General features: G+C 48.2%; 1 protein-coding gene across 1 annotated transcript in view; it reads right to left on the bottom strand.

Annotated features, from left to right (window-relative positions):
* The window catches only part of Cacna1b (calcium voltage-gated channel subunit alpha1 B), a gene marked incomplete at its 5' end in the record, with an annotated part of 135,773 nt that overhangs the window by 16,407 nt on the left and 101,573 nt on the right, over positions 1-17,793 (bottom strand). The window contains 3 exons of the mRNA XM_042671639.1: positions 1,326-1,422; positions 8,183-8,310; positions 16,212-16,356. Of these exons, the coding sequence (XP_042527573.1) occupies positions 1,326-1,422; positions 8,183-8,310; positions 16,212-16,356 (370 nt within the window). The remainder of the gene's footprint in view (positions 1-1,325; positions 1,423-8,182; positions 8,311-16,211; positions 16,357-17,793) is intronic.

The following is a 17,793-nucleotide window of genomic DNA, read 5'->3' as shown; positions in this document are numbered from 1 at the left end:
GGAACTTCACAGAAACAGAGCAGTAAAGCCAAGGAAAACAGGCATCTCCTTGAGCATCTCCTTGGCCTTCCCCAGCTCCCCAGTCCAACCAGTCCCCAAGCTGAATCCTATCCAGAACTCAGGATCAGCCAGCATGGGAAGGACCTTACAGTCCTGCATGCATGTTCCAAGTGTCGTGTGGACAGAGCTCTCCCTCCAGGGGACATGGCCACAGCCTTGCATGCAGGGCCTTCAGCAGGCATAACAGACATGCAAGTCAGGGGCGGGGAAGGGCAGAAAACCCCAGAGGCATCTCTGTGCGGCTGGGAGAGCTGCTCTGCTCCCACAGACTATACTGAACCAGTAACATGAAGACCTAGAAGGGGGGAGGGTCACAGACAAAGCCCATATGGGCAGGGGGCACACAGTACACAAGAGGAAACTGGGAGAAAGCTCTCTCTGGCAAAGACAGTTGGCCCTGTTTTCTGGAGAGTAGTAGAGACCAGGACAGGCCAAGGTGTGTGTGTGTGGGGGGGGGGGGGGGGGGGCTGGATGTAAGGACTGCAGGTGGTGCTGCAGGGGAGCAGGCTTAGGGCTGGGCCCTATAACCTGCCACGCCTCCAGCAGGGGTGCCTGGAGGTGTTCCTAAGTTTACCCACTTCCTTAAAGCTCAGCCACCTGTGACTCCTAGTACCCTAAGCCATTCCCCTCCTGAAGGGGCCTCTGTCACCCTAGAAGTGACATGAAGTATCTCCCTGATACCTCCTCTTTCTCATTGCAAATGTCTCCTTCCCACCATGGAGCCCAGGAAGTCCTTAGAGACTACGGCCAAGCCAAGCCCCTCTGTGCTGCCTGTGCTTGGGGAAGAGCAGGGGGAGGAGCAGCACAGGGGTCCAGGCCTCCCTGCAGGGCAGGGCCGGGCGCTGAGGACCTGAAACTCTACCCCATGCCAGGGCCTAAGGGTACAGAATAAAATAACCTCTATCAAAAAAATTAGTAAATAAACCACCTGGTTCTGTCCCCTCATTCCTAGGAAGAAAGGGAAGGAGAAAGGGCAAGGGGGAGGGTCGTGCTCTAGCTCCATCTTCCTGAGCCTCGGAGGGGCATCAGCAGTGGGGAGCACTAGACAAGGCCCCAGGGCCCAGGGCAGACATGTTCCTCTGCCTGGGATGGGAGCAGGAGGCAAGGTGGAGAAGACAGCGGCAGCCAGGCAGCCAGGTACAGACAAGCAGCTGAGCGCCCACAAGCACCCTGTGAGCTTTGCACGGCCCAGGAGGGCACTGCAGACTGCAGACTGCAGACAGCTCCTGGATGGGGAGCAGGGACGGTGCAGGGACAGGGTCTACCTTGTATGCAACTCGAGCCGGGCATTTCTTCCCCAGCCCCAGAGGTGGAGACATGTGTTTCAGCATCTCAAACATGTCATTGTAACTGATGCGCCCACTGGAAGCCCATCCCAGAGGCAGGCACAGAGGGGTGGTCCACAGGAGAGGCCCACGGCAGGAGGGGCAGAGCAGGGAGCGGGCAGGGGAGGAAGCAGACAAGAAAACAGATCCAGTTAACCAAAGTGTCGGTTAAATGCCCAAAATTGAAACTGGTAAGATGAGGGACGCTCTGCTTGACTTGACCCCTGCTTGCCCCCACCCCCATCCTCACCTCCTCACTCCAGCCCCACGCGGGACAGCGGGCAGGGGTGACGTCTGAGCTAATGAACATGGAGGGGTGAGGAAGGGCTGCATCGGAGCGGCTTTGGGTTATATTTTTACTGCTTTTACTCTTTTAGAGCCACAGATAAGGCCAAATCAGACCAGAACTGTTCCACCGTGTAAGAAGCTCTGGCCAAGTTCTGTGGAGATGGGGCTTCTGCTGAGAACCAAGGCAGCATCATCATCTGTCTTAATGGTCAGATTTGATTCCAAGTAAGGCAAAGGCTAAAGTGGAGGAAAATGTACAACAGACAAGAAAACTAAAGAGGGAGCCCAGAGGCTATAGAGCTGAACTTGACCATAGGGCAAGTCCTGCTCCAAGCCCAGAGACGCCCGAGGCCAGCCCAGGGCAGGGCTGCTGCTGGGGTCAGGGCTGGATGGGAAGGAGACTGCAGGGAGGGGAGGAGCTGGGTGGGTATGGCCTGGTGCCACTCTCACGCCTCTGATAGGACCGGTTGGGGCCCAATAGGTGGGAGATGCCTCCTGTGGGACCTGGGACCCAGGGAAGTCTCTGGGGCCAGTGAGTGTTTCCCAAGCAGAGCAGCTGCACTACCCCAGTGTACCTTCCTATGGGCTTCGGTCTCAGAGACATAGCAAGTTCAGGCCCAGCCTTTCCCTGGCAGGCAGACCTGCCCAGACTGTGCCCTCAGCACATAGTTCCAGACCAGGGGCAACTCTGCTGGGCTGAGCAGTTCAATCCAGAGCTGAAACAGGGGGCCCCTCTTTTCTTAGTCCACTCTGCCTCTACTTTCTCCTTTCCCAGGGATTCAGAAACCTTCTCTGACCCAGAAGGGCAGCCACTCCTGGTTTATTTGTGCACATGTGCCCCTCCTTGGGGCCTTCACCTCTGACCTGCTGACCATCAGCCCACCCACCAGAGCCTGCAGGAAAGCTGAGTGCAGCCACTGTTCTCTTGGTGCAGGCTGGACCTGGCCTCCAGCACCCACCCAGTCAACTGGTGCTGGCTGATACAGCCAGGCCAGAAAGCTCCCTGTGCACTGTCCCAAAGGCTGCCTTCCCCCAGCCAGCTACAAGGGTCCGGGGAGATTAGACAGGGAACCAAAGCATCCAGGAGGCCGGAATGCGGGGCATGGCAGGGCAGAGGAGAGGTGAGGTGTTGTCATTCCCAAACCAGGCAGGGAGTGTGTGCAGTGTTTGCGATTCGGGCAAGGAAGTATGTCAGATGGAGGCTCTGAAGTTGCAAACCTTGTAGGCCAACCTACGAGGGCAGTTCTTCCCTAAGCCAACGGGTGGCGCAATACAACGCAACAAACTGTACATATCCTTATAATGAATCCGGCAACTGGAAAGGAAATGTTACAGGTTATGGCAACAAGGCACGGTGGAACCCATCCCACTCCCCGCCCAGCCTGCGATGGGAAGATGTGCCTTGAGCAGCCATGGTAGTGGAGGTGAGGGGTGCAGCTATACAGGTTGCTCTCTGCTGGTTATAGGGATCTATCTGGTGCTTCCCAGAAAGCATGGCAGCTCCAAGGTAGACAGAAGACATTCTGTCACACAGAACACACATCTGCACCCATGGGTCCCACGCCGGGCAAGATGGCATATCTGGGCTGGCCCATGCTCATTCTCTTCAGCCCCTTCTCTCGCCCCTTCAGTGCCAGAAGCCCCTCTCCATGACACTTCCTCCAACTCTGACTTCTTCACGCCCTAATATAGCCTGTTCATTTCCATCACAACCACCTCAGAGGTATACATCTATGTGTGTCTGTGCGCCTCCCTAGACACAGCAGACTCCCACCCTAGAACACATTCTTTTTAGCTAAGGACATACTCCTCCCAGAGCGAGCACCCTTGAGGGTACCTCTGATTCTTCTCCCTCCAATGCTGCTCCCTCCTCAGTCCAATCAGATCCAAATCATGTTAAATTCACTCACTGTACCTGCCAACATTGTTGAACCCTGGGGACCTTCCTAAAGGGGCTGGGTACATGAAGCCCTTGAACCTCATGACTACCCTGCCCAACAAATTCATTAAATGCCAACAGAAGAAAAGCATGGGCAGGCTATCATAACTCTCTGATTCAACCTCCTACTGTCAAACACAATCAAAGCTATGTGCTTAACCCAAATTTCAGGGCCTTTCTCAGTCTCTCCTAGCCTTATTTTAGCCAACTTTGTAACAGAGTCACTCCAGCTAACAACCAGCCTAGCTTTCCCCTCACTTCAGGACTTACTATTCCCAGCATTCTTTAGCACTCACCCCATTTTGCCTCCTTGAGTGTATGCCAGATGTCAAGCCATCTGTCCTTCAGAAATGTCCCCAGACTCAAGTGACAGCCACTCTACCATCCCCTTTCAAAGCAAGTGCTCAGAGAACATGCCTGTGCCTGCTTCACTCCTGACCATGGCCCCAGCACACAGCAGCTGCTCAGGAAATGCTTATGGGACATATGAAGAGATGTGATTGTGATCCTCCTTTTGAGTTTCTGCGCACACTTTACCATAAAAAGTGCATTTGACAGCAACAAAAGGAAGGCTGGGGAAAGGCTCCCAAACATCCACAGATTCATATCTTCCTAGCTTCCCATAGTACACACAGCCTTGCACATGTACACCCAATGCACATATGACATGTACACACACTGGCATGTGTATAAACATATACATAGAACTCACACATGCACACAGCACACACACACGTAAGCATGCATAAACAGGCAGTTCCCTCATATGCATATACATGCACACACATAGTAATTTGCATAAAATGTACATGTGTGTAGTGCGCATGCATCTAGAGTGTGGTCCCACTCTCATGTATGCACATACAGCATGGACACATGCACAGCTTACGCAAGGCTCAACACAGATGTACCCACACATATGCACATGCACTTGTGTGTCTGTGCACATATGCATAGCCACGTATGTGTACATAGATTAGAATGTGTTCCCACTCTGCACATCCAGTATTTATACATGCACAGTATACACAAGGCTCAACACAGATGTACCCACACATATGCACATGCATACAGGTGTCTGTGCACATATGCAGACACATGTGTGCACATGTACCATGTACATATGCACAATATACACACCAGCTATCAACACAGATGTACACACACATATACACATGCATTTGTGTGTCTGTGTGGGTGCCCATGCATGTAGAGTGTGTTCCCACTCTGATGTATGCACATGTACCATGTACATATGCACAATATACACACGGGCTCTCAACACAGATGTACCCACACATATACACATGCATTCGTGTGTCTGTGTGGGTGCCCATGCATGTAGAGTGTGCTCCCACTCTGATGTATGCACATACAGCATGTACTCATGCACAGCATACACACAGGTTCTCAACATAGATGTACCCATGCATATACACATGCACACGTGTGTTTGTGTACATATGCACAGACATGTGGGCACACATACATAGACACAAATGTTGGGGAGTTTGACAAAGTTTTTTATGGTTGTGAAGTTCTCCCCCACCCCCCAGAATGAGATATCCAAGTCACTTGGTAAATAGACTACAGACCTGTATCTTCATGCAAACTACTATCAGACTTGAGGGGGCATCTGCTCTGCCCATGTCCCATCTAGGACATGGGACCCAGATCCAAAGTGTACTAGCACTGCTAGGCCTTCATCTCCTTAGGCAGTCAAAGGGGAGCTAGCCTCAACCTCACCGCTCACAGGAACAGACGTGTGCAGCTGTTGTTCACAGGTCTATCAGCATTGCTAGCTCATTAGTCTTTTGTGGCCTTGGCATGTGCTACTCAGGCAAGTCTTCTGGTCTTCAGTGAATTCAACAAGCACTTTTTCTATATCCTGACATCCTGTATCTCTCAAGGTCCCTGGATTCTAAAACCTGGAACTGGAAAACCATCTTAGACCTCACTACACAGAAAGCCACTTGCTGCACACCATATTTCTGTTCTTACTCATAACTGGCTGTAAGACCTAGATATGCAGTTCATAAAAATTCAAGTGAATACGGATTCCTCTTACTGGCCTTTAAAACAACCATGTCCTTTAAAGTATCTGTTTCTACAACATTTTAAGTGTTCCTGAAACACAGCAACTCCTCAGGCCACAGCCTCAGGATGACTCTCGCAGTGCCTCCAAACCATGCCTCGGTGTCAGCACCACCCTCAGAGCGCTCCTGACTCATGCCTCAGGTGGAGTGGCTCCCACCCCTGCCTGGTCTTCTTAACCACAGACACAGGGAAATACCTTTGAGCCTGTGCATTCCAGTGGAGTCTTGGGCATTTCAAGGCAAAGATGGGGATGCAACAGACATTGTAAGGGTCTCTTAGGATTTAAAAAAAATGCCCCTAGGCCAAGCAAGGAAACTGAGTCAGGAATTTAACCCCTTACTGGGAACTCAGGAATGTAACCTCTTACTGGGAACTGAGGAATGCAATAACCTGCCACTGGGAACTGAGGAATGTAATACATTGTAAAAGTCCTGCTTCAAAAAGGTTGATGTTATCATATTACTGTAACTTTGCAGCTTGCACCTGCTTGCAGTTTTTGCCTTCATAAGCCTAGCTTGTGTGGATACTCGGGGTCACAGTGTTAGCTCCTGAGTCTACACTATGTCCCTGGCCAGTCAGCTTCTGCAACATCTTAATACACTTCTTCAAACTCTAAGCCCGCATTGGTGGACTCATTCTCAGACTCTCCAACAACATAACAGCACTTTTGAGAGCTGTAAAAAAATGGTCACATATGCTAGGAAACATAAATAACTGCTATGTTTCTTCTGTACTAGAGGGTGGGGAGAGAGAACTAAATTTTTCATTAAAACATAAAATGCAAGCCAGGTGCTGGTGGCTCATACCTACTCAGGAGGCTGTGATCTGTGGACCACAGTTCAAAGCCAGCCAAGACAGGAAAGTCCTTATCTCCAATTAACCACACACACACACAACCAGAAGTAGATCTGTGGCCCAAGTGGTAGAATGCAAGCCTTAGTGCTCAGGCTCTGAGTTCAAGCCACAGGACAAGCATACCAATATTCATATAGTCTCTGTCTATCTCTGTCTTTCTCTGCCTCTCTGTCTCCCTCTCTCTCTTTCTCTCTCTCCCTGTCTCTCAATACATATCAGAAGGAGATTTTAGGGGCCTAGTGGGCCTGGACAAGAAAGGCCTGTGTCCTGTGTCTAGGGTCTGGGTCCCTACTACCAGGCAGTGGGACTTACCCAAGCTGACAGCTTCCTTACCATGGTGGAAAAGATATGCCAGGGAAGCTGAGGGAGAGTGACTCACAGTCCAGCAGAAATAGTGAGGAAGCCTAGCCAGCCTCTCCACCAGAAGCCTGACCACACCCTCCTGTCTCTCTGACCACACCCCCCACCAAGAGCCTGATACTATCCAGCCTGAGGACATTCTCTAAGTCCCACAACAAAACGTAGGGTGCAGAGCCATGCAAGAGAGACATAGGCAGGCGAGAGCTGCACTCAGCTGAAAAATCCCCTCCCCCAACTAGGGCATGGGAAGTGGGCATCCATGACAAGTGTTCATTCGCAGCAGTTTCTATGCACTTGTGGTGAGGGACAAACATTCCTATGTCTTACGTAGCAGCCAGGTCCCTCACCACCTCCACCTCCGACATCCAGCTTGCAGGGAGCTGTCCTCAATAACTAATGATTGAGTGAATGAGTGACTGAGCAAGTGAATGAAGAACATACAGGAATGCGTAAGAGAATGGCTGACAGAATGATCAACTGAATGTGCAGTGGATGCAGTGCTGAGTAATGAACAGGTGGAGGGTGGAGAGCTCCTGCTGCTCTGCTTGCCTGCCTTCGGGCATGTGAGCTCAGCCCTGGGTGTACATAGCACTTGGAAGTCTGAGCAGTCTAAACAACTTCACCTTCTGACCCCAAACCTCTCTATGGAAAGGAATCATCTCACTTATGTTACACAGTAACTCTTTCCCGCCTTAATTAATGGGTCTTAGGATCCTGTAGTTCCTCTGGTTTCAATAAAAGCTTATTGAGTGCCCACCATGTGCAGCTAGGGCTGGCAACAGAGGCACACATTGGCTTCTGTCCCCCATGGCAGAGAAAGAAGAGAATGTTTCTTCTTAAAGCCTCCAAGTGTCACAGGGGTGTGCAGCCAGCCATGCTGCCTCCACACACTGCCTCACCAGCCTCTACATCCCTCACAGGACAGGCTTCAAGAAAGGCAGGACACTCCGTGTACTAGCCTCACAGACCCCTGGAAACCTTCCTGGCCAGAGGCAAAGGTACCCTTCTGAGGGCCATACAGAGTCTCAAAGACCACGTATCTGCCTTAGAGCTGCATCAAGCACAGGGACCAAAAAGGAAAGTACCACTTGAAGGGAATTTAATGGTCAGCACCATCCAACAGAGAACAGGGTAGATTCTTGGATTCCAGACCGAAGCCTGAAGGGAATGTTCACAGGAAACATGTCAAAGCCCACCCAGCCCTGAACATCATGGGAAAGGATCTCTCTGAGGACCACATCCCCAAGGGCTCACTCACCACGCAGCTGGGTCGTACTCAGCCCAGACACGGATGAACTCGTCCAGGTGATGAGGCCCTAGGATGGAAGAGTCCCGCGTGAGGTACTCAAAATTGTCCATGATCACAGCCACAAAGAGGTTCAACATCTGCAGGACAGGAAGAAGAAGAGGTGACACAGAAACCTCAGCCTGTCCTCTTGCCCTGCGTACCCTCAGTGCCAAACACAGTGGAACTATCTGGACAGCAGAGGTCACTTGGCTTGGGCCAGCCCTGGACCACACCTGCTCCTCCCATTGACTTCTTTTACACTGGGGATCCCAGGGCCTCCTCATCCTCTCGGTTCCTGATCCAACATATGTAATCCCAACACTAGTTCTCTGAAGCCTCTGCCTTCTATTTCTACCACTCTTTCCTAGATCAGTCCCCCAAATCTCTTGACTATGACACATCTTGACATGCAGGTTAATCTGTCCTTAGCTTTATGACAACCATCATCCACCTCCTTAGGCTGGCCTTCCATGAGAGCAGTGATTTTGGAGTAAGAAGTTTAGCTACTGGCAGTGAATAGCTTGAGTTCTATTTTTCTATAAGCTGAATTCACATGACACATTTTAGAATGTACAATTCAGTAGCACTTAAGTGTGTTCACAGTATTATGTACCTATCTCTAGCTTCAAAATGGTTTTTAGACCCAGAAAATATCCTGTACCCATTAAGTAATCATTCTCTATTCCTCTCTTCCCTTATCTCCTAGCAACGATCAGATTATTCTTCAAATAGATGGATCTGTTTCTCCTAGATATTTCATATGAAAGGAATCACAAAATATGTGACCCTTTCTGTCTGGCTTCTTTCACTCAGTGTAGTGTTCGTGAGGGTCTCCCTAGGTTAGCATTTGCTCATTCATCATTTCATTTCATGGCTGAAGGCTTTCCAGTCCAGGCACGCACCACATGTCTCCATCCACTGATGGACATCTGTGTTCTCTATCCACTACGGAAGTCTGTAAACATTTATATAAAAGTTCCTTGTAAGTGCTTCTTTTCATTTCTCTTGATTACAGGCCTGGGAGTAGAACTGATAAATCACATGGTAATTTTATGCTTAAATTTTTGAGGAACTGCTAAATATTATCAGCAGCTGTATATATTTTTTTACAACCCCACCAGCAATAAACCTCAATTCCTATTTTCCTGCAAGTTTTCCAGACTTATTTTCTGTTCTTTTTTTTTATGTCTCACTGTGATTCAAAGCCAGCCTGAGCAGGAAACTCCATGAGACTCTTATCTCCAATAAACCACCAGAAAACTGGAAATGGTGCTGTGGCTCAAGTGGTAGAGCACTAGCGTTGAGCTGAAGAGCTCAGGACAGCATCTAGACCCAGAGTTCAAGACCCACAACCTACAAAAAAAAAAGTCCTTATCATGATGATAAAGTTTCCTTCTTTCTATAGTTTGCTATGTGTTATACATTATGATGCTAAGTTTCGTCAAATACATTTTCTCCATCTACTGAAATGAGCATGTGTTTTTCCCTCTCATTCTATTAATGTGGTATTTTATGTTGACTGACTTTTCTTAAATTACATCCCTGGGATATATTTCATTTGGTTATTGGGCATAACCCTTTTTTTTCTTTTTGGATGGTTGTTTACTAGGTATAATCCTTTTTTTTCGGTAGGTCGTGGGGCTTGAACTCTGGGCCTGGGCGCTGGCCCCTGTGAGTGGTTTATTGGAGATAAGAGTCTCACGGACTTTCCTGCTCGAGCTGGCTTTGAACCTCGATCCTCAGATCTCAGCCTCCTGATTAGCTAGGATACAGGCGTGAGACACCTGTGCCCGGCTGCATAATCCTTTTTATATGTTGTTAAAATTTGATTTTGCTACTCTTTTGTTGAGATAGTCACATCAATATTCATGTGGGATATTACTCTGCAGCCTGCATTTGTCATCTGTGGCTATGGTATAAGGATAATGCTGATTTCAAAGAATGTGCTATGAGTGTTCCCTTTTCTTCTATTTAAGTCCTATTTTTTAGACTGTGGTAAAATATGCATAACAAAACCTTACCATTTAAACCATTTTTAATGTAATAAGGGCTAGGAGCTTATTCACATTATTATCCCTCCATTAAGCTTAATCTCCAGAATTCTTTCAATCTTCCAAACTGAAATGTGTCCCCATTAAACACTAGTTCCCCATTCCCATCTCCCTAATCCCCTGAAAATCACCATTTCTATTTGCAATTTCCATAAAGCTGACTCCTTAAGGCACGTTATCTTAATGGAATTACACAGTTTATTTCCTTTGTGACTAGTTTATTTCGCTTAACATAATGCCTCCATTTAGAAGGATTTTCTTCCTCTTACAGACTGAAACATATTCTACCATAGACTGATGTCACATTTTGGTCAGTATTCTGTTGATGTGAGCTGCAGTTGCTTCTTCTGTTTTGCCATTATGAAAAATGCTGCAGTAAGCACGGTGACACACATACTCACTTGGTTCCTGCACCATCTTGTGTTGTCACCAGCAGAGCACAAGGCTTTCAATTTCTCCACAACATGGCCAACACTTGTTATTTTCTTTTTCCCATCTATCTTTCTCTTAAATGTATTTATATAATAGCAATATTAATAGATGTAAAGTAGCATCTGGTTGTGATTATTTTGTTTTGTTTTTTGGTCGGTCATGGGGCTTGAACTCTGGGCCTGGGCACTGTCACTTAGCTCTTCGGCTCAAGATGAGTGCTCTAACCACTTGAGCCACAGCACCACTTCCAGTTTTCTTGTGGTTTATTGGAGATAAGAGTCTCACAGACTTTCTTGCCCCAGCTGGCTTTGAACCTCAATCCTCAGATCTCAGCCTCCTGAACAGCTAGGATTACAGGCGTGAGCCACTGGCGCCTGGCTGGCTGTGATTTTGATCTACATTTCCCTAATTATGCTGAATATCTTTTTTATATACTTGTCTTTTTTGGGAGGGGGGGGTAGTTAAAGACCTTTGCTTATTTCTTAATTAGGTTGGGTGTTTTTTGTTGTTAATAGTTCTTCCTGTCTTGATATTAATTCCATATCTTGTATATCTTATATATGATTTGGCAATCTTTTTTTTTTATTTTTATGCCTGTCCTGGGCTTGAACTCAAGGGCCTGGGCATTGTCCCTGAGCTTTTTTTTTTTTTTTTTTGGTCCAGTCGTGGGGTCTGAACTCTGGGCCTGGGTGCTGTCCCTCAGCTCTTCAGCTCAAGGCTAGCGCTCTACCACCTGAGCCACAGCGCCACTTCTGGCTTTTTTCTTTTTGCTTATGTGGTGCTGAGGAATGGAACCCAGGGCCTCAGGCATGCAAGGCAAGCGCTCTACCACTGAGCCACCTTTCTAGCCTGTCCCTGAGTTTTTGTGTTCAAAGATAGCACTTTACTTGAGCCATACCTTCATTTCCAGCTTTTTTGTTGGTTTTGATTGGAAATAAGAGTTTTATGGGCTTTCCTGCCCAGGCTGGCTTTGAACCGTGATCCTTAGATCTCGGCCTCCTGAGTAGCCAGCAGTACAAGTGTGAGCCACCTGCACATGGCCTGATTTGGCAATCTTTTCTTTAATGTCTTCTCAACCTGTTGATAATGTCCTTTAATGTATAAAGTTCTTGTGGATTTTTTTTTTTTTTTTGTCGGTCATGGGGCTTGAATTCTGGGCCTAGGCACTGTCCCTCAGGTTTTAGTTCAAGGCGAGCACTTTACCACTTAAGCCACAGTGCCACTTCTGGTTTTCTGATGGTTTATTGGAGATAAGAGTCTCACGAACTTTCCTGCCCAGGCTAGCTTTGAACTGTGATCCTCAGATCTCAGCCTTCTGAGTAGCTAGGATCACAGGCATAAGCCCACCAGCGCCCTGCTTAGTTCTTGTCATTTTAGTGTCAATCTCAAGCTCCTTTGTTAAATAGTAGGTCAAAAACATCTATCCCATATATTTTCTTTCAAGAGTTTCATGTTTTACTTCTTCCATTTAAATATTTGACTAATTCTGAGTTTTGTTTTGTTGATTTTCTCTGTGTGTGTGTGTGTGTGTGTGTGTGTTCAAGCTAGTCCTGGGACTTGAACTCAGGGCCTGAGCACACTCTACCATTTGTGCCACAGCTCTACATCTGGCTTCTTGGTGGTTAATTGGAGGTAAGAGTCTCATGAGCTTTCCTGCCCGATGAGTTCAGCCTCCTGGGTAGCTACAATTATAGGTGGGAACCACTAGCACCCAGCTAATTTTTTTATATAGTACAAGGAAAGACTCAAACTTCACTCTTTTTCATATGAATAACCAGTCTTACCAATACCATTTGTTGAAAAGGCAACTCCTTCATTATTAAACAATCTTGACCATCTCTTTCTTTGGGGGTTTTTGATTGCTGAGTCAAATATTTATTATAGATCAACTCAGATTTTCTACTTGTTCTTGAGTGTGGTGTAATTCATGTCCTTCTAGCAATCTGTCAATTTCCAAGGCTTTGCTTTTGAACACAGGTTACCAAAAATATTTACCATCTCTATATCTCCATCTCTTTATTGTGATGATAATGATGCTACCGGGACTGCTACATAGCTCAATGTATTTTTAAAAAACTCTGCAGTGGCTAACTCAATAATCAATGGCAATCACCTCACTTCCAATTATTCTGTTCATATTCTATTTCAACCAAGAAAACCAAACTCCACCCTAATCTAGTCCTGCACCCATCCGCCACCCAAAAACATTCCATTTTTCCACTTCACCTGTCTGGCACACAAACCTTGACTCATGTTTCAGTGAATTAAACCCAGCCAACGGCACCTTAAAAGAGCACACAGTCTGCCCACTTTGCCTCTCCTGTGCTATATAGCCAACACACAAAGCCTTAAGTTAAACAACTCCTACTTCAGAGGCTCCAGCTGGGAATCCAGAACCTTCCAGGGCCTGTGAACAGGGCCCTCCCGAGCTAGCCATAAACAAGCCCTTCCAGTATCCAGGACACAGCTCCAAGGATAGGCTCACCATCACGCCTTCTCTTTTCACACCCTGTCCCAACATGAACCTCTAGGCACCTGTCCTCCAAAGTGGTCCCCGAGTAACATCTCCTGAAATCTAGAAGGGTGACATTAGTAGTCTTGAGCATTCATCACTATGTCCCACCCGAAACTGATCCCAAGACCAGTTGGGCTGCTACCACCAGACCTTCAGAAAGGAGGAACCTTTGGCCACAAAGGGTCACAGAACTGCCCCAGGCCCCAGTATAGCACAGACTCCCTCTGGGACTCTCCAGAACCAGGCCCTCACTCTGTCATTACCTTGATTCACTGTGATGTCCTTGGCTAAAGGAATCCATCCAAATTACTAGAAGCCCATAAGCTCATCTCATAACAATACTGCTCCCTGAAAGATGCTCAGGCTTTCCTTCTGTAACCAGAGCTGGTCCTACTAGATCCTTCATCTAGCCTAGCCCTACTACGTCATCTCAACATTCAGTCTCAGTGTTGGCGTGGCTGACATGTTAAGCTGAGTAGTTGGATGTTGAACACGGTATCCCTGGCCTTTGTCCACTCAATGCCAATAGCCCTGACGCTAGCCTTGACAGACAAAAATGTCCACATACTGCCACATACCCTCTGGAGGCAGGTTTGGCAGGTTTCCCTGTAGTGCTCCTCATTCCATAGACTCACTCAGGTCTGGGGATTCATCATTGCTAGACTATGTCATTGTCCCTGCGCTTCTATTCTATTCAGGCAAGCAGAAGCTTGCCAACAGCCATGCAGGTCAGGCCCTATGCTGGAAGGATTCACCTCCCCAGGGATGAGGGGAACCTATGTCCTTGCTATGATCACAGGCGAACCTACTCTGGGCTCCAGCAGGGTACATGGCTGGAGCCCAGAGGGGGTCCTCCAGCCCTACAGACACACCCCAACACAGAGAGCAACTCATCCACAACTCCAACCCAGAGGTCTGTGAAGCATCTCAACTGGCCTCTATCTCATGCCTGCAGCTCTCCATGTTTCTCATCTCAGGCTGAGAGCTTCAACCATCACACAAAAACTCTAAGGCATTGCTTGCTTTCTGGGAGGAGTGGGAGTACAAGAGGTTCTGGTGCTAGAGCATGAAATCAGAGCCTGGGCACTATCCATTAGCTTTTTTACTCAAGGCTGATGCCCTACCACTTGAGCCAGAGCTCCACCTCTGGCTTTTTGCTTGTTAACTAGAGATAAGAGTCTCACAGATTTTCCTGCCTGGGCTGGCTTTGAGTCTAAGTCCTCAGATCTCAACTACTTGAGTAGCTAGAATTATAAGCATGAGCCATTGGCACCCAGCTCATAGCTTGTTTTTGTTTTTTTGTTTTCTTGTTTTGGTTTGTGTGTATGTGTGTGTGTGTGTGTGTGTGTGTGTGTGCACGCGCATTTTTAATTTACGTGTGTGCGTGTGTACCTGAGCTCTTTTGCTTCAGGTTAATGCATTACGACTTGAAATATATCTCTACTGCTGGTTTTTTGGGTAGTTAATTGGAGATTAGAGTCCTCACCTGGGCTGGCTTCCAACCATAATTCTCAGATTTTGGCCTCCTGAGTAGTTAGGATTACAGGCATGATCCACTAGCATCCAGCTTATTTTTATTTTTGGTGATACTCAGGTATGAACTCAGGCCTCATGCTTGCTAGACAGATCCTTCCACTTAAGCCACACACTCCATTTTGGTTTGTTTTGTGTTTGTTTTGCTTTAGTTATTTTTTTCAGGTAGGGCCTCACATTTTTGCTTAGGTCCAGCCTTAGACAATGATATGCAAACCACCATTCCCACTCTTACAAGCCTTCAGCCTAGAATTATAATAACTATGGTGCCTAACCCTAGTGCTGTCTTTTCTGTTTTTCAATAAGGTCAGCTCTACCTTTAAAATACAGTCCATTAAAAAACAAAAATACAGTCCAGAGCTACTCAAGAAGCTGAAACTGAGGTAAGGGTGGTCTCCACCAATAGCTAGTCACGTGCTATGCATCTATCGTCTGAACTATTCAGGAGGCTGAGACTAGGAGAATCACAATTCAAGGATAGCCCGGAGTGTGCATGTGGAATTCATGAGACCCCCATCCTCAACTGACAGCTGAGTATGGTGGTTCATGTCTACCATCCCAGCTATGGGAGGAAGCATAAAGAGAAGTATCACTGTTGAGGCCTGTATCTCAAAAATAACCAGAATATGGCCTAGAATATGACCCAAGTAGTAGAGTACCTACCTACCAAGCACAAAGCCTTGCATTCAAACTCTAATACTTCAAATACAATCACAATGACACTCTCCTTCTCCAGACCAGTCTCACACTAATGGTACCTCTGCTCAATCTGTAACCTTTTCCTTACTCAAAAAGAAGCCTGAGGGGCTGGGAAGGTGGCTCAGTGGTAGGGTGCTGGCCTTGCATGCATGAGGCCCTGGGTTCAATTCCTCAGCACCACCTAAGCAGAAAAAGCCGGAAGTGGTGCTATGGCTCAAGTGGTAGAGCACTAGTCTTGAGCTGAAGAGCTGAGGGGCAGTGGTCAGACCCAGAGTTCAGGCCCCACGACCAGCAAAAAAAATAAAATAAAAAGCCTGAGTCACACAACAAATTGTCAGCAAGTGTTATTACATCCCTGCTCCAAGGTTCAAAGCTTCCACTGACCTGGGAAAAGACATAAACTCCTGAGATAGAGCTCACCTACCTCTATACCTTATTCCCACTAACCTCCAAAGTGTATGGCCTCAGGCTCAGTGCTGCGTCTTCTGTCACCACATCCTTAGGGGCTCAGTGGTGGTCTTTACTGTCCATTAACACATTCCTAGAAGCCAGATTCTGAGGTCATGGCCTTTAGAAGCCTAACTAAGCCTTTTGTGCAAGTTAAAGTAAGGCCAAGAAGAACTCATCCCCAAGTGGGTCCTTTCCAGGGTTAATGAGCCTATTGGTACCAGGACCAACAGAATCAACTTGTGCTACAGCATGGATCCAAGTCAGGAACTAACAGGAAATGTGAGGTTCTGAGATGAGCTAGCAAAATGCCATCACTTACCAGAAAGGAACAAAGGAAGATGAAGGACACGAAGTAAAAGTAGGCAAAGTCACTTCCACACTCACTGGCGTTGGCATATGGGTCGCAGGCCCGGTTGGCTAGACAAGACAGCATGATTTCGTGCCAGGCCTCCCCTGTGGCGCTTCTGAGAAGAAGAGCAAGAGCTGTGAGCACACAAAGGAAGGCACAGAGGGGAGTCTCCAGTAACACCTGGAACTCTGGCCAGGCCAGAATCGTGCCAGCTAAACACTAGGGAACACTACCTCTGCTGCCCTCTCTCTTCTGTGTTCCCACCTAGGTATCAGGTGGATTCATTCTTCAAAAGATGTACAAATTGGACACTAACGGATACAGCCCTAGGCTTGAAAGATAACTAGTTGAACTGGAGGCCAGCACCATGGTGATGCACCCACAAATCCCTGGCTCATGTCCCATCATCCTCCATCACAAACTGTGGCTCAGCTTCTCCAGACATTCAAGCCATACAGTCTGGCATCACCCTTGCCTGTACATCAACATCCTGTCCACAGCTCACATACCTTCAAGGCTGTAGCAGGCTCGCTCTCTCTGCCTTCCTGACCTGCTCTGACAGGGCCTCACTGACCTTCCCCCTCCTGACCTGCTCTGACAGGGCCTCACTGACCTTCCCCCTCCTGACCTGCTCTGACAGGGCCTCACTGACCTTCCTTCCCCCTCCTGACCTGCTCTGACAGGGCCTCACTGACCTTCCTTCCCCCTCCTGACCTGCTCTGACAGGGCCTCACTGACCTTCCTTCCCCCTCCTGACCTGCTCTGACAGGGCCTCACTGACCTTCCTTCCCCCTCCTGACCTGCTCTGACAGGGCCTCACTGACCTTCCCCCTCCTGACCTGCTCTGACAGGGCCTCACTAACAACTTCCATCTAGCTCCACCAAACAGAAGCCCAGCAGACCCAGGGAGTGCAGGTCAGTCTTGTCATTTCACTTCTCAAGTCCCTCTCATGGCTCCCCTCTTGTGGAGAGCTGCGGAAGCCGACCAAAGATGGCACGGCCGCATGGCACGGCCGCGACCAAAGATGGCGCTGGCTTCCGCCTTCCGCCTTCCCGATGGCGAGTGCTCTCTGTGAAAAACAACTCCTTATATGGCTATGACTTGGCTACTGGCTTGCTTCCGTGTTTGCGACCCTATTGGTATATGCCCCGTGGCACCTCGGGATTGGCCATCCAGGAGGCTTATAACCGGAGCGCGGGGGGCGGGGAGGAGGAGAAGCTAGCAGACAAGGTTCCTGAATAAACTGCTTTGAGAAGAATCCCGGGTCGTGTCTTCCTTGCTGGTCGAGGTGGTCTCGACACCCTCTCTTCAGAAAAGGCAAAATTTGCACACAAAGCCCTGGCTCCAGAGGTGTGAACTATGCTCTTTTCCGAACCTTACACCCTAGGCCCTCTCTCAGCCTAACTCTCCCACTAGCCTCTGGTCTTGAAACAGCTTGCAGACCCATCCTACCCTCTGCATCCGCCCTGGGACTTTATGCTCCTGTGTGGCCAGCCCACATGGGAACAGGGCCACTGCCTGCTGATGACATCAGGGTCGGGGGCTCCTTCA

The sequence above is a fragment of the Dipodomys spectabilis genome, unplaced genomic scaffold (assembly GCF_019054845.1).
Source record: "Dipodomys spectabilis isolate Male_0828 unplaced genomic scaffold, ASM1905484v1 ptg000650l, whole genome shotgun sequence".
Classification (NCBI taxonomy): Eukaryota; Metazoa; Chordata; class Mammalia; order Rodentia; family Heteromyidae; genus Dipodomys; species Dipodomys spectabilis.
Note: the sequence above shows the minus strand (reverse complement) of the source record. Positions and strands in the feature narration are given on the sequence as shown.